At 40.2% G+C, this 23,456-nt stretch overlaps 1 protein-coding gene across 2 annotated transcripts in view; it reads left to right on the forward strand.

The window, feature by feature from the left end:
• The window catches only part of LOC108713907 (sodium/calcium exchanger 1), a 29,234-nt gene that overhangs the window by 596 nt on the left and 5,182 nt on the right, over window positions 1-23,456 (forward strand). For both annotated transcript variants that reach the window (XM_018257618.2, XM_041590001.1), the window contains exon 2: window positions 3,097-4,850. In XM_018257618.2, the coding sequence (XP_018113107.1) occupies window positions 3,142-4,850 (1,709 nt within the window). In that variant the 5' untranslated portion in view covers window positions 3,097-3,141. The remainder of the gene's footprint in view (window positions 1-3,096; window positions 4,851-23,456) is intronic.

The following is a 23,456-nucleotide window of genomic DNA, read 5'->3' on the forward strand; positions in this document are numbered from 1 at the left end:
AAATACAGAGGGGTGGAAAATGGTAGAGAGAATAGCGAGCAGAATAGTGCCGGATAAAGGGAAATGATCGGCGTAAACTTCAAAAGAATCTATAGGAATGAGAAATGGGTCAGAATTTAAGATGTAAAAACAGATATTTCTTGGGGAGCAAGCTCACAGGTAGTAATACTGCTCTGTATGACAGTTTCAACCGATCAAGCGAATTCACGCAGTGCATAAAGGCTTAGGGGGGATATTATTCAAAGAAACTAGAGCTGGCCTCTAGAAAAAAAAAATCACATCTCTCTCTTCACTTGTATGTGATTGTTAGGGGAATATATTTATCAAAGAGTAAAATAGAGTTCACTCTTATTCTTGTCAGTCTCACATGTGAGATGGGTCTCTTAGTTGCATGTGTAGGACAGGTTATGTCTGCTGTCAGTTTTTCTGCAACACGGGGCAGATAAACGCTGTGTCTGCCATTACTTTTAGTCTGTAGGTGTTGAGTACTTTCCCAATATTCTTGTTTTTTAAGATCAAAGTTGTGGGCTTCATTACTTCCCATAAGTATTTCCTTTAACTTTCCAAACTAACACAGATTCTAAATGTGTATTGTGAATCTATATGTCTCATATTCATAAGAGAACACTTTCATCCTGTAGTCCCTGACTCATGGAAAAGTGATAATCCTCCAACCTCACACATATGGGTAATTCATTAAGCTTTTGGTTGTTTGGCATTTCATTAGTCTGCAGATAGGGTTGCCACCTTTTCTAAAAAATGTTACTGGCCGGTGGGGGGGGAACAAAAGGGGGCGGTCCATGATGCAAATGGGGCGGAGCCATGCACAGTGCCGCAAAAGGGGCAACATGCGTGATGGCCAGACGCCTGGATAAAAAAAAGGTTCTGAGCGAATTGGGGACGGGCCAAGAGCATTTTTTAAGAGTATTACAAAGTAAATTTGTAATACCGGCCTCGGCAGGTGTTTTACCGGCCAGGTGGCAACTGCAGCCTGTCAGTGTTGTCAAACTATGGATGCACCGAATCCAGGATTCTGTTTGGGATTCGGCCAGGAGTCCGCCTTTTTCAGCAGGATTCAGATCTGGGTGATTTCTTCTGCCTAACCGAATCGAATCTGAATCCTTATTTGCATATGCAAATTAGGGGCGGAAAGGGAAATAGTGTTACTTTTTGTCACAAAACAAGGAAGTAAAAAATGTTTTTCCCCTTCCCACCCCTAATTTGCATATGGAAATTCAGATTCGGTTCGGTATTCGGCCAAATCTTTCGCAAAGGATTCGGCCGAATCCAAAATAGTGAATTCAGTGCATCCCTATGCCAAACCCACACTTTTACATTTTAAGGATGTTAAAAATTATAGTCCAGCAATCTGGGGATATCACTTGGGCAACATTGTCAGCAAGGATCTCAGTGAGTCCTTACTTGCTACAGATGCAGGACAGAGCTATATACTTTTATTTGAACTCAGGAAAGTGATACGTTTAGCCTGATATTGAGCTGTAGCCATCTGTGTAAGGTCATATATGGAGCAGGTCATTTAGTTTGTCACTATTATACACTTACTTGAGTTCACTTAACCGATTTTATAAAAAAACAGTACTACAGGTATTGAATTCGTTATCCGAAAACCCTTTATCCAGAAAGCTCTGAATTACGGAAAGGCTGTCTCCCATAGACTCCATTATAATCAAATAATTCAGATTTTTAAAATTGATTTCCTTTTTCTCTATAATAATAAAAGAGTACCTTGTACTTGCTCCAAACTAAGATATAATTAATCCTTATTGGAAGCAGAACCAGCCTTTTGGTTTTATTGAATGTTTAATTGATTTTCTAATAGAATTATGGTATGATGATCCAAATAATGGAAAGATCCGTTATCCGGACAACCCCAGGCATTCTGAATAACAGGTCCCATACCTGTATTGGTATGAGATCCCTTATCGAGAAACCCGTTACAGAAAGTTTTGAATTACAAGAAGGACATTTTTAAAAATAATTTCCATTTTCTTGTAATAATACGATAATACCTCGTAGTTGTTCCTAACTAAACTTGTGAATCCATAGTGGTGGCAAAGCAATTCTATTGGGTTTTTATCAGACTTAGTGTATGGCGATCCAAATTACAGAAAGATCCCTTACCTGGAAAACCCTAGGTCTCAATCATCATGGAGAGAAGAACCTATAACTGTAGCAATTTGGTTGTTACTGATAATTCATTAAAAATACACAGGAGAAAAAATAAGGTAATTTATTTTGTGATGTGATTATGGTAGCTATTTTTTCCAAACAGAGAAACTCACATGAATTGAAGTCACTCAACTACATTGGTGTCATGGTGCTGTTGAATGCTACATATAATCATGTTGCTGTAAAATGTTAAAAATGTTTAGTAGAACTGAGATCCTTGATAAAATGTTTTGTAAAAATGACACCAACAGTGGGGCATTTACTAAAAATGTAATTTATCTCATTATTTTATTAAAACAAAGTTGACCTAACTACCATCCACAAATTTAACTCATTTATCAAATAATCACCTGGAATAAAGTTGATTTGAATCGTGTGACTTTTTTCAGATTATTGTACAAAACCCAGAGCAGATCATAACCTCTTCATGTTACTGACTTCTAAATGACCTTGACAGGTTTTAGATGGCGCATTTTCGGATTCAAATTTTCAGCAGCTTTGGGATATAATAAATCTCTAAAAATTTGCGTTTTCCCTTCAAAAACTCAACCAGAAACAATTTAGGTTTAATAAATAGGCCTCCAAAAAATGAGAAACACCATTATTTCCCCTTAAAATCCATTCTTCTCAATTACAAATTAAGAAGATTTAACTATATGTCAAAACAGTATTTCAAACGTTACAGTAAATTGGGCAAACCATTGTGTCAAAGTTAGACTTCTAAATCAAGTGGGAAGTCATTGCTGCTTCTAAGATGCTTGGGATTCCACCATATGAGAAGTTATCAGGGGAAAGTAGGGACATTACTTTTCTGCCACAAATAGCAGCAATTAAAACACTGCATGAGCTATAGCCCAATGCCATTTTATATTTACACTTGACTAATTCAAGTCTCTTTTTTTCTAGGTGATTCAATTGATTTATCCTCATTATATCCTGCTTCTCTGCAACATGGCCTTCTTGGTCTTTTTCCTTCTGCTCTTGCCATTACCCCTTCCTACTATAGGCTCCTCAACCAACTCTACCTCCTGTGGACCCACCGATGAACAAAATGGTGAATGCATAGATGGGGTCCTGCTGCCCGCCTGGCTGCCTCACCCTCCCTCCACAGGAGACAGAGCAGCCCGAGCTATTGTGTATTTCGTGGCACTTGTCTATATGTTCCTGGGCATGTCCATTATAGCTGATCGTTTCATGGCATCCATAGAGGTCATAACATCACAGGAACGTAGAGTAACTTTCCGGCGCCCGAATGGAGAGGTGACAGTCACCAGTGTACGCTTATGGAATGAGACTGTTTCCAATTTAACATTGATGGCCTTAGGTTCATCAGCCCCGGAAATATTGCTTTCAATCATTGAGGTGGTTGGACGAGGGTTTGAAGCTGGGGATATGGGCCCTAGCACCATTGTAGGCTCAGCAGCATTTAACATGTTTGTTATTATTGGCCTTTGTGTTTCAGTTGTCCCTGATGGAGAGACCCGACGTATCCGACACCCACGTGTCTTTGCAGTCACTGCATTTTGGAGTGTTTTTGCCTATGTATGGCTTTTCCTGATCCTGTCATGGTCCTCACCTGGAGAAGTGGAGGTGTGGGAAGCTTTGCTTACATTCCTATTCTTCCCTCTGTGTGTTTTGCAAGCCTGGATAGCTGATAGGCGTCTTCTTTTCTACAAATATGCTGGACGTGGAAGGGAAGGTAGAGCAAAATACAGGGCAGGCAAGAGCAGAGGAGTACTTGTGGGGGCAGAAGATGCAGAAGTTCAAGAAGAGGCTGGAGAGTTAAGATTGGCTGCAGGAGAAAGACTAACAGATGAGGAGGAAGAAGAGGAGAGAAGGGATATGGCCAGAGTTTTTAAAGACATGCGTCAAAGATATCCAGGAAAAGACATGGAACAGTTGATGGAGTTGGCCAATTACCAAGCCCTTGTTCAACAACAGAAAAGCAGAGCATTCTACAGGATACAGGCCACCAGAATGATGATAGGAGCAGGAAATGTACTGAAGAAGCATGCTGCAGACCAAGCTAGGAGAGCCTTGACAGATGGAGGGACCAGAAGTGGAGAAGGGGGAGGGCGAGACGATGAAGAACCCTGGACTGAGGTGGAATTTGAACATACACATTATCAGTGTTTTGAAAACTGTGGTACAGTTAGCCTCTGGGTGGTGTGTAGAAGGGCTGAAGGAGAGGGTGCAATCCAAGTGGACTACAGGACAGAAGATGGCACAGCCAATGCAGGGTCTGATTATGAGCTGGCCGAAGGTACACTAATCTTCCAACCTGGGGAAACCAGGAAGGAGTTGCGCTTGGGCATTATTGATGATGATGTGTTTGAGGAGGATGAGCATTTCTATGCACAATTGAGCAACCCACGGAAAGCAAGAGGAGTAAAGGAGGGAGCTGGCAGGGTAAGACTGGGGAATGGCTGGAGGGCCACAGTGACTATTTTTGATGATGACCATGCAGGCATCTTCAGCTTTGAATCAGGCAGCATGAGGGTGAGTGAGAGTGTGGGCACAATGAGGGTAAAAGTAGTAAGAGGATCAGGTGCCCGAGGGAAAGTGGTGATTCCCTACAAAACCATGGAAGGCACAGCCAAGGCAGGAGAGGATTATCTCGAAGTGGCAGGAAAGGTCGAGTTCCAGAATGATGAGACCTCGTAAGTAAAAGATTTCCTTCCTTTATATTGCCATATTCAAATCTTTTATATTTCTGCTTTGTTTATATATGCTACTGTGTGTCAGCTACATCTGTGAATGTAGCAGATATATAGACTGATTACCTACTTTGCCTCATTAAAAAGATTACAGTATGGACTCTGCAAAATTAATTCTAATTATAATAAAGGCTTTTATAATTTAAATTAAGAGAGATGATATGTAAGTGAAATAAAATGACAGAATACAAAGATGGTGACGGAAGTGTTATGTAAGTTAAAGACTACAATAGTAGAGGTGTATTAATAGGGGAGGGGAGACTAGGGATGAGATAAAATAATATTGGGAGTAAAGACCTTGGAGAGAGGCAGGCAGTGGGGAGAGGGGAGAGCTACTTCTATATTGTTACTGTCTGTTGGTCAGCGGGTTGAGGAGGGGACCGGTTAAGAGGCACCTCACGTATTTTGTTTGCTTAGAGATCCTGATCAGTATGCAGGACCATTTCAGGGAAAAAAGAAAGGAGGGAGTGAGGAAGACAAAGAGAGGGCTTGAGAATGCATAGTGTGAAACACCTAAGGGTAATATCTCCTTCTGCCATCTAGACAAAGTATTCAGAATTAAAAATGGAAAAATCAGGGAAAAGAGTGAAACTATGGCCCCTTTTTATATCCCTGAAGGCTTAGAAAACAGTTCATTCTGTAATTTCTCAGAAAACTCAGAATCCATATTTGGGGGGGGGGTAGTATATGTGTTCTTAAATATATCTTATTTCTTAGCAGAGTATGGTACGGCAGCTTTGGATCAAACCCAGAGCTCCCATACAGCAAAACAGCAGGTTGTTTGTGTTCTATTGGCCATGAGTTTATTACAACAAGCATTATCTACTATTATTTTCTTTACTCTCTTAATAAAGCATCTAATTATCATATAGGTTATACATCCATTGCTATTTTTGCTAAAAGGGTAGAAATGTGTAAAATTGGACACACACACGGCTAAACTAAAGCCTGCTGTATGACAGGTGTCATTGATCCATAAAAAAACTAGCAATGGAATAGGAGAAGAAGCAATGAATATAACCATATGATATAACCATATCTGACTGGTTACATGGCGATCTGCTGCATTTGCATGCAATTTATGAGTAATCTCATAGAGATGACTTGGCTTTTGGCTCTTTGTACAAGTATCAAGATTGGACCAAAGTTGCGGCCTGCTTCAACTCCTTCCAACTCTCGCTCGTCACTATAACCCACTGTCACTCTCCAAACTTAGCCTGATTAAATATGATCATTCAAACTGAAAACGGAATACACCAAGGGGCAGATTTATCAAAGGTCGAATAGTGAATCCGAATTCGAAATTGAATCCCCCTATTCGAATGTAAATTTGAATGTGAGATTTATCACACCTTCACCATGGAAACAGTCCTAATTCGAATATTCGTCACCTGAAACCTGCCGAGTTCATGTGCAAGTCAATGACAGAGGTCCGTTGAGTCATCTGGAGATGTTAGATATTAGTAGCCTTCGTGACATGGGATCGAGAAAAACTCAATTTGTACGAATCTAATAAGAATCGAATACTCTTCGAAGTTTCAGGTCGGAACCATTCGATCAAATTCAAATTTTTCCTTAAATAACCTCCCAGTCAATTGTGGATATATTCGAATTTAAAAAAATTCCCATGAATTTCGAAATTCGACCTTTGATAAATGGGCCTCCCAGTATATAAGGCCTTAGAGATGAGGCCAGGACATTTAGCCCTGCTGGACAGGCTGTAGATGATACAAGAGAGAACATTTGTGCCTACTATTGTGACCTAGAATTTTAGTTACCATATTGTGAAGCAAGGATGGGCAAGGGGCTGTCATAGAAAAATTTACAGCAGTACAAGGATAATGCCAACTGAATATGAAATATTCATATTTATTGTGCTGCACTTTATGCCCTGTAAATTATGCTGCATAGCACTTTGTGCACAATGGCTTTTCTCCTTTATGTTTAGCACTTAGTACAGTATAAGAGCAGCTGCACATGCCTTATGCTTGCATCTAATTACAAACTGGTTGCTAGGAATCATATCATACATATTCCATGGTGTGTTGTTTCATTTTCCCACATAAAGAAGTAGGATAGTAGCCCGAGCCATTGGAATATGGTCATATGTAGTTGGATATATAAGCAGCAATAGGCTACTGTAACCAGCCCCCCATTCTACTGGGTGTCTGTATAACTGAAAAATTGATTTTCTTTTGTCCTGGATAATTTATATAGATAGTTATCATATTATTAGTTATTGTTTTCGTAATATAATTTGTACACAAGTTTAAACAGTGTTATTGTCTGTCGCAATACAGGGCTGGATTTAATGTATTTATGTGTTTTAAAAGTTGAATGGTTTTGATTGCTCTACAATAGCTAAGCTTTCATATCTCTTCCACTAGAGTGATGGCACCCCAGGTGTATTGTGTCTTGCGAAAAAAAGGTGCTTCTGTGGGCAAAAAAGCTTTAGAAAATACCTAACCATTAGAACTGGTCCTGTTTTCAGGATAGCTCTTAGGGCAATATGCCTTCTGCATATTTTATACCATGCCCATTTATGCATGGCATGGACCTGATCTGCTCAAATTCCCACCCACTTTCCAGCAAGCACCATCATCTTAGAAGTATAATTATGACCATTGGGAGATATGAGTCACTGCTGTATAATGATTATATATCAGTTTGTGTGTGCTTAGCAATCCTGTGGCAAACTCATGTGCCTTATACCTCATTTATGCATGTTTCTTTTATATATATATATATATATATATATATATATTTATATCTTACCTGAAGTTACATAGTGAGGAGCATATAACATTAAGAAAGGCACATACAGTATGTGCCTGTATGGCTAACAAGAAGATCATTGTTCAATTTGACTGATACATTCAAGCAGCAATCTGATTGTCTAATGATTGGATCCCGTACACTTGCACATATACTCACGACCCAAATTACCTTAAAGGAGGAGGAAAGCTACGGAGGCATTTTATTGCCAATAGATTAGCTGCAATAGCGCAAGTTAGAATGCTATATTTATGCTGTTGAATGTTTTACCATACCTGAGTAAAAAGCTCTAGAAGCTCTCTGTCTGTTTTGGATAGCAGCTACAGTATTAGCTAGGTGTGACATCACTTCCTGCCTGAGTCTCTCCCTGCTCACTTATAGCTCTGGGCTCAGATTACAGCAGAGAAGGGGGGGGGGAGCAAACTGAGCATGCTCAAGCCCTAGCCCTGGAGGTTTAAGATGAAGGCAGGAAGTCTGATACAGAAGCCCATGTATACACAATAGAAGAAAATAAATGCAGTGTTTATTTTGACAGACGACTCAGAGCAGCACTACTTTGAGGGTTTACTGGTATATTTAGGTGGACCTTTCATATAAGGGTTACTAAGTTTTAACCTTTCCTTCTCATTTAACAACATCAGCCATCTCTACCCATGTGTACCCACCTCTTTACATACCCTATGTATTTAAGCTAGTGTGGTAGCTGTAGATTTGCTCTACAACAAACTCAATTGTCCCCATTTTAAATTTTAAAACGCCTTGTTGGCCCATATCTGCTTTTTGAATGGCAACACCATTTGCTCTGAAGGATTCCCATAAGAGATGCTTAATCCTTCCTGCATTTGCATGCATTGCCGGCTTTATGCACCATGCTGTTTGAGAAGGCTATTAAGTGTAGCATGTCACCATGCAACATACTTACTGTCTCAGCAACATCACAGATGCCATTCCTAGGGAAAGATTTTGACATATTCTGTTTCCATGAAAATGAAATAATGAGGATGGATTCACTGCAGACACTGGAATGTGCAAGATAACTGTAGATGGAATTTCTTTTCCCTACCTAAAAGCAGTAAAACATAGGAGCGTGTTTTCTTTGAATTAGGATTATTATCAGGTATTTAGAAAGCAGCAATATACAGTATTCTGCAGTGCTGTAAATAAATGGATGTATACATTGAACATACAGATTGCATATAAAAACAGAACCGATACAATAGGTAAAGAGCTTACAAACTAACATTTTAATTTTGGAAAACAAACCTGTCTGTGATATAGCCAAACAGAAAACATGATAGCCATTGGCATAATCATCCTATAAAACTGCCCTTGTGCTGTAATGAAAGGGGTTGTTCATCTTAAAATTAACAAAAAATGTAATTAATAATGAAACGCAGGCCCGGTCTGGCAATCTGTGGATTCTGGAAAATGTAAGTTGACTCTATTTATTGTGCTTGTGGGGGGTTGTTTGGGCCTCTTTGTTCTTCAAATGCCAGGGTCTGTTTTGAATCCCAGTCCAGCCTGATGGAGAGGGTAATGATCTGAGACGATTTGCAATTGTCTTAACTTTTTATGATTTATGATTATAGTCCAAATTACCGTAGCAGCCAGGCAGTTGTTTGGCTAAGAGATTTGAAAATGTATAAGAGAGGGCCTTAATCAAACAATAAGTAATAAAATGTAACAACAATAAATTTGTAGTCTCACAGAGCAACAGTTTCTGGTTGGTGGGGGTCAGTGACCCCTATTTAATAGCTGGATAAATTCAGACCAAGAAGGAAAATAATTGTCCATTCTATTACCTTACAGGTCATCTAATCGTTTAATTAGATAAATGCATACATTTTTATTGGAAGGGTCTTGTATTTATGTAGAATCACAACAATGTAGTTGCTGATGAGCCCCTTGCAAATAACCAATAAAATTAAAATATATTATGCTTATAGTAGCTAGTCTCTTACAGCCATGTAATGAGACTTTGTGCTCCAAAATGGAGTGCAAAAATCTGCATCTCTCCAATTAATACAGCGCTGCTTGTGCTTGACAGAGTTCTAATCGCGAGGGGCAGGCTGCGAGTTCCATGTAGGCATCTACAGTTCCCTCCATAATGTTTGGACATTTTTGTCTTTGATTTTTCTTCCAATGACATGGGTACACAAAGAACCAGGCAAGTTTTTTATTCTCGTAAACAAGGAGACAAGCTAATACAGAAGCAAGCTGCAGGTTACCTAGTTACATAGTTAAATCAGGTTGAAAAAAGACAAAGTCCATCAAGTTCAACCCCTCCAAATGAAAACCCAGCATCCATACACACCCATTCATACTTTTACATAAATTATATATACCCATATCTATACTAACTATAGAGTTTAGTATCACAATAGCCTTTGATATTATATCTATCCAAGAAATCATCCAAGCCCCTCTTAAAGGCATTAACTGAATCAGCCATCAAAATATCACCCAGCATGATGTCTGACTTCAGGTTGTCTGACGTATACATAGAGTTGCCACCTGTCCGGTTTTGACCCAGACAGCCTGGTATTTTGAAGGGCTGCCCGGGTCAAAACTTCCTGCCGGTTTTCCAAATAAGGAAAACTGGGCAGGATTCCTTTGATTGACATGGCGATCTGCCAATCAACGATCACTGCGTCATAACCCTGCCCCCTGATGTCACGGGCGTCCCGCCCCTAACGGCACGACCCTGCCCCTCTGCCTGGTCACCACCGCTTAGAAAGATGGCAATAAATTTCATAAATTTCAGTTTCACTATGTAGAAATTACAACACTTTATACATAGCGACTTTATACAGGTGACTGGCTTGGCCATTTTAAGAATTTTCCCAATAACTTTAAATGAAAGTCTGGAATGTGCACTTTAATCCCGTCTGAATTGTTTGATTTAAACAAGGAGCAGAGGGGTAAATCAAAGGAAAATGTATCTTTGTCCCAAACATTATGGAGTGCACTGTATAATTGTGTAGCCTGGGCATTATGTCTACCATTTTGGTGCCTACACCAGTTTTAATTAAAAAAAATGGGTTTTATGTTTAATTCAAAGGGACTTTTAGGGGGTTATTTATCAAAGGTACAATTTTTATACCTTTTATACACAACTCATTTTAAAGGAGAATTCAACCCGTAATAAAAAAAACCCTCCCCCTACCCTGGGTAGACCAACCTCCCCCCAGCCTACCTGCTCCCCCCCCCCCGGGCAAATGCCCCTAATTTTTTACATACCTCTCCGCGCAGATTCGGGCCTCTGAGTTCACGGCAGTCATCTTCTTTCTTCTGTCTTTTTGCGGAAGTTTCAGTGCATGCGCAGTTGGAGTAAATTTTCGGTCCCAAACCATTGTGCATGCGCCGAAAGCCATGAAAATTTACAAAAAAATTTCTAAAAATTTCTTTACTTTCGGCACATGAGCAGTGGTTTGGGACCGGAAATTTACTCCAACTGCGCATGCGCCGAAAAGGCCGCCAATACACGAAGATTACGGAGAAGAAGAAGATGGCTGCGTGAATTCCGAGGCCAGAATCTGCACGGAGGGGTAAGTAAAAAATTAGGGGCATTTGCCCGGGGGGCAGGTAGGCTGGGGGAGGAGGGGGGGCAGGTAGGCTGGGCGGATGAGGGGGGGTCTACTCAGGGTAGGGGGGACTGTTTTTTTAAACTATGGGTTTAAATCGAGTTGAACAACCCAAAAACTCAAATTGATTGAGTTTTCCGCTGGAAAAAACTTGAATCGCTAGAATTGAATAAGTTGAGTAAAACCAAACAAAAAAAACTTGAACATCATGAAGGCTATTAACACCTCTGCCATTGACTTCTACGTGACCTCGACAGGTTTTAGCTTGAGTATTTTCGGATTTGAGCCTTTTCCAGCTTTGGGGCATAATAGATCTTGAAAAATGTGAGCTTTTTTATTTTTAATCCGAAAATTCAAGTTTTGACTGAAAAATACCCCTGAAAACTCACATTTTTCAGGTTAAATACAACTCAGCCTTTAATAAATCTGCCCCAAATATACAGCTGCTTTGTGACAGGTCCCCTTAACTGAGAAGTCACAGATATGAGGGTGTATGAGTATGACTATGGATGCACCAAGTTCTGAATTATCCATATGCTCTTATTGCTTCAGTCCCTCCAGCTTGTTTGCATTAGGGAAAAGCTTTTCCTATTGTTTCTATGTAAACACGAGTGTTTAGCTCCATGGTACACTTTCTCTTCTCTTCATACAGCACTATGCTAGGAATCCATTTGTTTTATAATGACTCAGTTAATTCTTAATTGCCTTCATATCTGAGCTAATGTGTGTAGGCAGCATGATGCTATACTAGATATAACCAAATTATCTCAGATATACTATAACCTTATGAAGATGAATTCTGACAAACTGGGATGGTCAGCACAGTTGGATATTCTTTCAGGAGGAAAATGCTGAAGCTGCATTTAAATGTCTATAGCTGATAACAAGGTCAGACTGTCAAGCAGTTCTCTGTTAGACTGTACACTTGATTGCACACACAAGTGTCTCTGTAATCTGCTATAATGGTCGTAAATATTTAGGTCGGCAGTTCCACATGATTCCAATCCCATATAACCAGGGACTTCCAGAACACAATGGTCAACACGTACGCATCACCTATTTCAAACATCACCACTAAAATGACCCATAGTTTAATAGTGTTTATAAACATTATCATTATGGGATCAGAACCACATAGTTTTTTTGCGGTAGCTTTGGTCTGTTACTCAGGATGGTTCTTCAGAATCAGATCCAACCAATTCAATCATCAAGTTTCTTTAGCTACTGGTGTTCTTGGCTCCATTTGCTGGGCTACCTAATCCGATTGAATCTATATTGTGATTTTGAATAGGAATGAGTATCCAATTAAAATTGTTTGTGTGATGTTTAGATGTGCAGTTAATCTGCAGCAGTTATTCTACCATCTACCCAGTCATCTTTATTAGGACTCCCACAAAAGGGCACCAAAGGAAAAAGGGGAAAAGGTAAAAGTGATGTGGGGAAGAGTCCAACTCGGGTTCTGTTGGGCAAACCCATGCCCGACCCAGCCACGACCTGCACCTGCCACCTAATATGTTCCTCTACCTAGACCCTTTACTTAACCCAGCCCACAAATAGTTAATTTACATTCTGACCTCAGGGCCCACGAAATCGGAAATGGTGTCATTGTGAACCGGAATTGACACTTTGTTGGGGACAAATTGTGTGATAACCTGAGGGGAGGGTAGGAGGGATCAATCCCGCACCTTAGCCAGGTATCCAGGTACCTGGCATGTACTTTTAATGAGAAAATCATATGTGTAATAATGAAACAGTTGTGATTAAAGATCTATGATGCATACAGAAACAGGGTTCCAGTACTCTATACTAGGACAAAGGGTACAGAGCTTAGCTTCATCTAATTACTTTATGTTTCCATGGATAGGAGGCTTTATTTTTATGCTCTTCATATTCTGTGCATGTGCAAAATAAAAGATGATAGATTAAGCTTTACAGACTCAACAATATGAAGAAATGGGAATATAGCTCTTGCCTAAACTGCTTCCACTCTCTCTTTTCTGCAAAGCTTTCAACAGAAAATACACATCATTAGACAGATTTTCAGCTTCTTTTATATTACCTCTAGGTCAGGCTAACTTAAAGTGGCCATATACGGGCAGATTAAAGCTGCTGATATCAATTTGGCATATTATCTGCCCATGTGTGGGTCCCGCAGGCCTCAGGTCGGCCCGAACATCACTAATACCTAGCACCACTCCATACAAATGCTTTTTTGGAATTGCTCTTGGTTTGTAGGTATGGGATCAGATATCTGCAAACACATTATCCAGAAAGCTCTGAATTAAGGAACGGCCATTTCCCATAGACTTCATTTTAATCAAATAATTCACATTTTAAAAAAATGTCCTTTTTCTCTCTGTAATAATAAATCAGTAGCTTGTACTTGATCTCAGCTAAGATATAATTAATCCTTACTGGAGGCAGTATTTATTTCAAGCAGCATATTTTTCAACTGAAAAACAATCCTATCTGACTTAATTAATGTTTAAATGATTTTTTAGTAGACTTAGAGAATGGTGATCCAAATTACGGAAAGCCCCCTTATCCAGAAAACCGCAGGTCCCAAGCTAATAGTTCCCATACCTGTAATTGTATACTGTATTATTATTTAATTTATTTATATACAGGTCAATACATTTTTGTAGGCTTTTTTTACCATTTTATTTTATATACAAAAACTGCAGGCAGCTTGTAAAACCTATCAATAGGATAAATATAGGATAAATAAACCTTAATTTTGTAGACAATAATGTATAGTATATGGTGCTGGCTTTTGCCCAAAAATTAATATTGTCTTCAAAATTAGCCTCTTTATTGGAGCTCCCCATAGATGTTCTCTGGTCCCTGTTTCAAATTAAAAGTGGGCGTGTCCTACTGGTCCCTGCCAGAAGCACAGTAGGAGGGGAAAGCCAATCACAGCAATGCGGTCACACAAGCAAAGACAGGCTTTAGTTCCCTATCAGGTCAGCTTAGCTGCTGATTGGTTCCTATCCTTCAGTGCAGTGTTCTGAGTGCCAGCATCTCCCCTGTGCTGCCTGGGAAAGGAGAAAGCAGGAAGTGGAACAGATGGGCGGGACTATTGGGATTTTTGCAGAAATTTTCAATAAAGTAACCAGAAACACAACTATTTAAAGCATTTTCCTTCTATATCTAAAAGAGTATAATGCACTGGCACTGTATCCTTTAATAGTTGACTATTCCTTAACTGAGAGAGGGAGCAGTAGAAGATTTTCAGAAGATTTCCAGAAGTAGAGAGTAGAAGTAGTTTGATTGCATTGAGGAGAGCATCAATAAACTGTTAGGAAAAACATTAAAGAGAAACATGTATTTCTGATCTGAGAATCATGATAGAGCCATTAAAAAACACCTAGAGCACCCAAAAGCCCATTAAAATGTGCCAAACTATGGCAGCTGGTAAAGTTTGCTGCTAACAGGAGGTAGGGTGGTAGGGTAACAGGAGGTTGCCAGGTAAGCAGTTAGAATCACTGGGGGGGGGTGTCTAACATTTGGCATCCCTGATTGATTTTAAGTTTAGTTTTCCATGAACCACGTAATTAACTATATGACCTGGTCCCAATATGTTTTTTTATGATTGAGCAAGACCAGAGTTTGTGAAACATGGAACCCACTTGTGAATTATATCTCTAGTTTTGCAGGGAAAATCTTGTGGAATTTATATGGGGTATTGAACCATTTAATTAGGGTGTTATTCAACTCCTGAATTTCATTACACTTAGAACCAGGTAACACATGTGTGATTGTCTCCTTGACATCTGTCAAATTTAATACCGGATCCTTTTCTGGCTATACATGTGCCAATATTATTCTACAAAATGATTACTAGTACTAACCTGCCGCCGCCAGTTTTGATTAATATCTGTTGTCCATGTACTTTGAATATCGGCAGGTTTGGGAATTGGATGGGTTTGAAAATGTAATCTGCCGATGCACAATGGACAACAGATGAGGAAGTAGAGAGGAACCACAACTCCTCTTCACTTCCTGCTGTTCTGATTTATAAAAAAAATAACAAAGGGCAAGGCACTGCACGATAAACACAACCGTGTTTTTTTTTTTCTAATACTGTGATTAGCTGTCTGATTTAACTTTCTGACACACATTGAATACGTCTGATTATTTCTGTTCTTTGTTCAGAAGTACAAGAAGGCCATACTAAGTGTGTGGCCCCTAGCACACTCTCCATTTGGTTGACCCACATGCTGATTGGGCGTAAAGCATACCTGGTTGGTCTATACTAGCATATATTAGAACAGTGCTGTCCAACTTCTGTGGTACCGGTACATGGTGGAGGGCCAATAATGTGTTGACCACTCCCTGTTTTTAAACCACACCCACTTTAAAAGGACAAGCAAAGGTTGAAATTTAGTGTTGCACATTCTAACTGCATCTATACACAGTTTTCAAAACACTAACTGTTTCTCATATTGGTGCTTTTCTTTCGCTCTGTATGCTGCTCTTTTGAAAACCTGCCGGCTGCACTAGGGTAACATCACCAAACTCTTTACATTCCATCCTCCCACTGCCCGGGCAGCATTTTCTGTTCTAATATTACGCGCAGCAGCATTATAAGTATAAATATATTATTTTATTATTATATAAGTGCTGCTTTGCTTCTTTGATTGATGATGCGCTATGGAGTCGCATGCACAACAGGTTACCAGTACTCCAGCCCCATGATGAATGGAACTAAGAGACTTAGATTTTAACTATAAAAATGCCTATAACAAAAAATGCCTTACTGATTCAGCACACTATAAAGTGAACTTTAATTCCAGCAAAGAATATGGAGTAAGCTTTCCTTCTCCTTTAAACCACACCCATGTTACCACAAGACCATGTCCACTTTAATTGTGGTAGCCCACCAAAATACCAAAAGGTTGGTGCTCACTGCAGAGATATCACTTATCACTCATATGTGGAAAAAGTCATATTAAGACCTACTCTTAAATCCATATGCCTCCTCGTCCCCTGTGGATAACACAGCACCTCTAGCACATGATTAAACATCTTAGGGACCCCTAAAAATAATTTTCAAATGCTAACAAACCCCCAAAACAAATACCAGGCTTATGTTCCACAGGCAGATTAAGGCACACCCCGGCAAAGTATCGCACACCCAGGGAGCATAGGGAAGTCAGAGTATGGCACACATAGGCAGAGTATGGCACACCCAAGGAGAATAGGACAGGTATAGTATGGCACACCCAGGGAGCCTAGGGCAGGCAGAGTATGGCACACACAGGGAACATAGGGCAAGCAAAGTATGGCACACACAGGCAGAGTAGGCTAGGCAGAGTATGGCACATACAGGGGGCATTGGGCAAGCAGGAAACCAGGACCACTCTAAGATGTACTGTATAACATACACAGTGCTGGCACTGGAGCACTCGGAGTGCTTCGTTTTCCAAAGCCCCCTGAAGTTGCCTCATGACGAAACTTCGGAAAACGAAGCCCTCTGAGTGCCATCCCGCCGGCGATTTACATTCTAGCCGGCGGGAGGCAGTTTGGGGAGATTAGTTACCCTGAAGAGGAGGAGATTTGTCGCCGGGCGACGAATCTCCCCGAATCTGAGCATGTGCCCTGACCCTTAGAAAATACTCTCCAGTATCTAATTGATCTGCCTGTGGGCTGAAGGACGGAAACATTTGTTTATTTAGGCTAACTGCCTGAACAATAGTAACGGCAGGACGTTTGAATGAATTGCAACTCCTCTTAACTTTGTCATCTGTCAATGCCCCAATTCATTCACTGAAATGGTTCACTCGCTGATATCAGGATTGGTGGAAATCTGCTGAAGCAGTCCCCTAATCTGGTTTACATGTCCAACTGTAGAACAGTATGTTTAAAATCGGCCAGGCTGCCCCAGCAAATATGGACATTTATTAATGGTCAACCTGATCCAGAAGGATTCCCAGCTGTTCAGGAGGTTTTTACAGTTTATTAAAATGTACCTTACTGTCAGGAGATTTTTTCAATGAAACTGACACATTTATCTAAGCTGATACATCAAAATGTTCTTGACTATGAGCTATCGAACACCATTATGTTTAATGGGGTGGTAGCTCTATAAACCATTTGAATCATTACTTCCTGATGCAAATCGACTGTGAAAAGAAAGGATTTGAACAGTTATATTCCACGCTGGAAAGAATTGCTGCAGCACAGAAATATTTACCGTCCGACAAGTGCCCAAAAATAAACAGCCGCTGTTGCTAAAAACAGTTTCCCAGTAGATCTTATTTTTTTTAAATAAATCTGCTGTCAAGATAAATACCACTAAGCAGTGCATCACTGATCTGAATAGTTTCTCTCATTACCCTTTAGGCAGGGGATCACTGACACCCGCCTGTAGCAACTTACTGAATCAGTGGTGCTGGAATTTAAGAAGATGTAATATTTTTAATGATGGACTGTTGATATTTCGACACTTCTCTGAAGGTAAAACATCCCTTCAAAGGAACAGCAACACCAAAAAATGAATATATAATATACTGTTAGCTTGCACTTGTAAAACTGGTGTGTTTTCTTCAGAAAGACTACTATAGTTTATATAAACAAGCTGCTGTGTAGCCACGGGGGCAGCCATTCAAGTTGGAAAAACAGGAGAAAAGGCACAGGTTACATAGCACATTACAGATGAGCCCTGTCCAATACAATGGTGTTTTATCCGTGATGTGCTATGTAACCTATGCCTTTTTTCCAGCTTGAACTGCTGCCCCCATGGCTACACAGCAGCTTCTTTATATAAACTATAGTAGTCTTTCTGAAGCAAAAACACAATTTTACCAGTGCGGGGCAACAGTACTGTATGTTATATGTTAATTACTTTAAAACACTTTAATTTTTTGGTGTTACTGTTCCTTTAAGACTAAATCTTTTGTTACATATTGGTACCACTCATAAAAAGTTGATAAATCAACCCCTGTGTGATAAGTTTTAAAACTTAATGAGTAGGGGAGATTAAATGTATGAAAGAGCGTGCAAATTGAGCTGAAAAAATGAAAGTCCCCTAACCCATTAAATGTCTCCCCCCATATGAGAGCAAAAGTTGGAAAATAGGAGGTGAAAGTCTATAAATTGGTGCATTCTCCAACAAATCTAGATCCTGTGACTTCCATTTCAGCAGCTAATCCCCAAATTGTTCCATTTCCAAATCTGCAGGTAAAACAGGATAGTTTACTAGTAGCAAAAGGGAAAAGGGGTATTTAGTGAATTACAGAGTGTCTGCTCTTATACATTCAGAGTATTAGAAAGTAGCGGGTAGTATTTGTGAAACATTCTCTTGTGTGTTTTATCTTTCCATGGCAGCTGTGTGAGATATAAGCAGGAGGACTGTTCTATATCATTCCAAAATTGAATTTAATGCTGCATATTGATAATACTTGGCACAGCCTGGTAAAACATCTCTCCCTCGAGCCTTCTCTTAACATCAGAATTGGAAATGTTATCGTAAGTGAATGGTCCTTCCATATGAATTAGTTAATAACAACTTGAAAGGCCCATATCAAACTATTGTAAATGCTTATTAGGAGAGCTTGGAAGAGCTATTGTGTTAACTCTTCAATCCCAGGTGAGGGGTGTGATTCCCTCAAACGGAGCTGATTGGGTGCAATTGCACCAGGGCCCGTTCCCCTTGGGGCCCGCCAGAGACCACACAGCAGTGAACGCGGTAAGGAAACCACACATCTGGAGATGTGGGGCCCCAAGGGGGGTAGTTAAGTTACTGATCATGAGTCGGACATAAGTATATATCAGAATATCTATGGCTAGCTTGACAGAGCTGAGCCAAGTGATATAGTTGAGTGCTTGGCTTAGAAAAAATAGTCAAGATGGTTGATAGACTTTGCCTCTGTCAACTCTTTTCTTACAATCAACTCCCCATACACTGGTACCTATGGTATTCTGCTTTATCCTCTGGTAAAGAGCTGATGTGCCCGTTGCCCAAGCTATTCAGATAAACCATAATAAGATTAATTCATTTGTTCCATAAAACGTATCAGCAATTGTTACTGAAATTGTAATAGAGTGTGAGTAGAATTCTATAGAAAATTATCGACTTTCAACCTGAAAACTGTTGTTTGCCTAATGAAAGAAAACATAATTCTAAGCAACACTCCAATACACATTCATACAATTTTTCAAGGTGTTTGTAAATGTAGCAATTGAAAGTTGTTATTGTTTGTCCCTTCTCTCGTTTACCTAATAGGAGGCTGTAGGAAAGCTTGTGATTGGGGAGGGGCCTTGTGACTAGTTTGACCTCTAGCCCAACCCTTGTGCAAAGAGGTTGATTTCTGAGGGATTCGGGATGAACTGCACCCCACTCCCAGCCAAGACTTAGATTCCCATAAAGCCTTGCATATTCCATGATTAGAAGACTTAAGAAGACAGAGACTAAAGCTGGCCATAGATACCAGGGTATAGTCATATGAACATTTGTACGATTTGGACCGCATGTGGATCCAATAGTCAACTCTGCTCCAGACAATAGTAGTTGTTCTCCAGTCAATAGTCAATTCTCCTCCTGCCAATAGTCAACTCTTCTCCAGCCAGTAGTCAATTCTTCTCCAGCCAATAGTTACCTCTCCTCCAGCCAATAGTCACCTCTCCTCCAGTCAATAGTCAACTCTTCTCCAGCCAACAGTCAATTCTTCTCCTGTCAATAGTCAGTTCTTCTCTAGCCAATAGTCACCTCTCCTCTAGCCAATAGTCAACTCTGCTCCAGCCAATAGACAGTTCTTCTCCAGTCAGTAGTCAATTTTCCTTCTGCCAATAGTCATCTCTCCTCCCACCAATAGTCAACTCTGCTTCAGCCAATAGACAATTCTTCTCCAGTCAGTAGTCCATTTTCCTTCTGCCAATAGTCATCTCTCCTCCCACCAATAGTCAACTCTGCTCCAGCCAATAGACAGTTCTCCACTCAATTCTCCACCTAATAGTTAATTCTCCTCCTGCCAATAGTCAACACTTCTCCAGCCAATAGACAGTTTTCCTCCAGGCAATAGTCAACTCTCCTCCAGCCAATAGTGATACCCCTGATTGTCCCCACCCTGTTAAGATGACATTATAGAGGGGGCTTTCTGGTAGATTAGTCACCAGAGAGGCTGTAGGAAAGCTTGTGATTGGGGAGGGGTATTGTGACTAGTTTGATCTGCAGCCCAGCCCTTGTGCAAGGATGTTGATTCCTGTTGACACCACTCCCAGCCAAGATCCAAATTCCCATACACACAGTATTCCATGATTAGAAAACGTAATAATACAAAGACTAAAGCTGGCCATAGATACGAGGATACAGTCATATGAAATGAAGATTCGTACGATTTTTGGACTATGTGCGGATTGTCCCAACATTTTTCGTACCATGGCGTTCGGTTGTTTAGTCAATCATACAGGTTAGACGAATTCTAATGATAATATCTCCGCATGTATTGCCTACCTGACAATATCAATAAGTGACTGTCACTACTATTTGTCAGGCAACTTTCAAGCAATTGTCTGTCTGTCAACTAATGGCCAAAACATCGTCTGATTTATTTTTGCTACTTTATTTAATCTAAATGGTTAATAGCAGGTCGATCCATCGGAACGTGTACATGGGAATAAAATTTGCACGTCTATGGGAAGTGTGAAAAGGCATTCTTGGCTGGAGGAGAGTTAATTTTAATACATTGTTTCTGCAGTCTGGCAAATAAAGGGCAATAGCAAAGGACTCACAGAATCTGCTTTCCATTCCAATTTAATTTACAGATAACGTTTCTGCTGATTCCCTTATCAGCTATAAAGGCAGTGTGTCCTAAGGGGAAGACACAGCAAGGGGAAGCCGATGTACATGTTCCTTGGTTCATTCCCATACTTGGTGGGGGTTGAAGTTTGAATGATTCATTTCCTTCAGTACTTGGGATGCACATGTTCCTGAATAAGCTCTGCCTGGTGCCTCAATGCCTGAGGGTGATTTGTTAGAGCCAATATGTGTTGTTATGAGCCCCACCTAGGCCGTATTGCTCAGGGAGAAGCCAGTAATACATTAAAACTGGAGACAAGATTTCATTTTATTAACCACAATATCGATTGTTTTCCCCTCACACTTTATTTCCTGTGCAGAGACAAGATGTCAATACGCTTCCTCTCCTGTTCTTTTGGCCCTGCTTTAGCAATTGCCTTAAAAGCGATTCTTCATGCAGGGACACCAGCCAAGTCATTGCATTGCACTATGGCACCATTTCATTATCACTTCCAACCAGCTTCATAGAACAGCATACAAGGACCATTCGCACCTGTGAGCAAGAATGGGTTTGTGCAATGGTGCCCCAAAACTGGGGAAGAACATTTGTTTTGTACACATTTATATTGAAATTAATGTTATTATACCTCTAGAATGGTCAGTTCCTCGCTGCTTTTTATTGGTGTCTGTGAAGACTGTACAGAATATTGTGGTACAAAAAGAACAGTATATAAGCAGAATTGAAGGTTATTATATTCCACGTTCTTATAAAAGTATTGTAATGTTATACTAGAACGTTAATAGAGCTGCTTTCTTAGTTCCATTGCTTTTGTGATCAAATAAGACAAAAAAAATGGAACAGTAAAAAAAGAAATTGTAATATATAATAAAACAGGAGAAAATCTTTGCCAGTTCAGAAGAAACACAGAAGGACCAAAGATGCCTTTATGTGCTGAGACACCTTGATGCTGTTCCTTGAGTTATACTTAGTATCAGCTCTCTGCCAAAACCTTGAGCCCAATCAGTTATAAGCATATCTGGCTTAGGAGAGGGGAAGAGAAACTATACACTGAGAATATGTGTGCACACAAACATACGGGGCAAATTCACTAAGATCCGAAGTGCGCCGGCGACAGCTTCGGCACACTCCCCCGCACTTCGCCAGGTGTAGCTTCGCCAGCGCTACGCAAATTCACTAAAATGCGAAGTTGCGCTCAGGGTGGAGAACAATAGCGAAGTTGCGCTAGCGTTAATTCGTCAAGCAAAGCGAAGTTACACTAGCGATGCCTAATTTGCATACGGTGCCAAGTTAAAGTACAATGGACGTATGTGTAGCACCAAATACATTACACTACACAAGCTGGAAAAGCTTCATAAAATAAAATAGAGTTGTTATTTTGCCCTATACATGTGCCCACTGTATAGTTTAGGTGCCATATGTAAGGAAATGTAGGGGGGAAGGAGGGTACCCCCAAAAAAATGTACGATCTTTTTCAGCCTATCACCCTTAAAAAAGGAAAAGACGCCAGCGTTTTTTGGGACTTAGAAAAAATGTCAACTTTTTTTTGAAGCAAGCCCTATCTACTCTATTGCACTTCGCCCGGTCTCAGTTGGCAAAGGCAAGTCTGGCGCAAGAGGTAACGTTCATGAAAATCCGCAAGTTAGTGAATTAGCGTAGTTGCGTCCCTTTGCCATAGCGCAACTTCGTCTGGCGTAAGGGTGCGAAGTAGCGCTAGAGTAGGTCCACTTCGCTAGCGAATTTACGCCAGGGCCCGTTAGTAAATCGGCGAAGTAACGAAATAACATCACGCTTGAGAATTTGCGCTAGCCTTAGCCACTTTGCGCTTTAGTAAATTTGCCCCATAGAATTCAGGGGGTATATATCTGTATTGTCTTATGTTATTCAAAAGGGACTTTCATGTTTACAATACCTTTTCTGTAATTGTAATTGAAAGTAGTATTTGTTTATGCCCTTTTGTTCTCTGCACTCACTCACTCCAAAGCCATAAGTCAATGGTTCCCAATAAAATGTCTGTTTTGGAAACAAAGTAACATAGTAAGTAAGGTTGAAAAAAGACACATGTCCATCAAGTTCACCTTTTAATTCTATATATAACCTGCCTAACCTGCCAGTTGATCCAGAGGACAGCAAAAAAACATTTGAAGCATCTCCAATTTGCCTCAGAGGGGGAAGAAATTCCTTCCTGACTTCAAGATGGCAATCGGACTAGTCCCTGGATCAACTTGTACTATGAGCAATCTTCCATAACCCTGTATTCCCTCACTTGCTAATCACCATCCAACCCCTTCTTAAAGCTATCTAATGTATCAGCCTGTACAACTGATTCAGGGAGAGAATTCCAAATCTTCCAACTCTCACTGTAAAAACCCGAATATTTAGACGGAACCTCTTTTCTTCTAGTCGGAATGGTTATCTTCATGTCAGCTGGA

The sequence above is a fragment of the Xenopus laevis genome, chromosome 4L (assembly GCF_017654675.1).
Source record: "Xenopus laevis strain J_2021 chromosome 4L, Xenopus_laevis_v10.1, whole genome shotgun sequence".
In the NCBI taxonomy this organism is placed as follows: Eukaryota; Metazoa; Chordata; class Amphibia; order Anura; family Pipidae; genus Xenopus; species Xenopus laevis.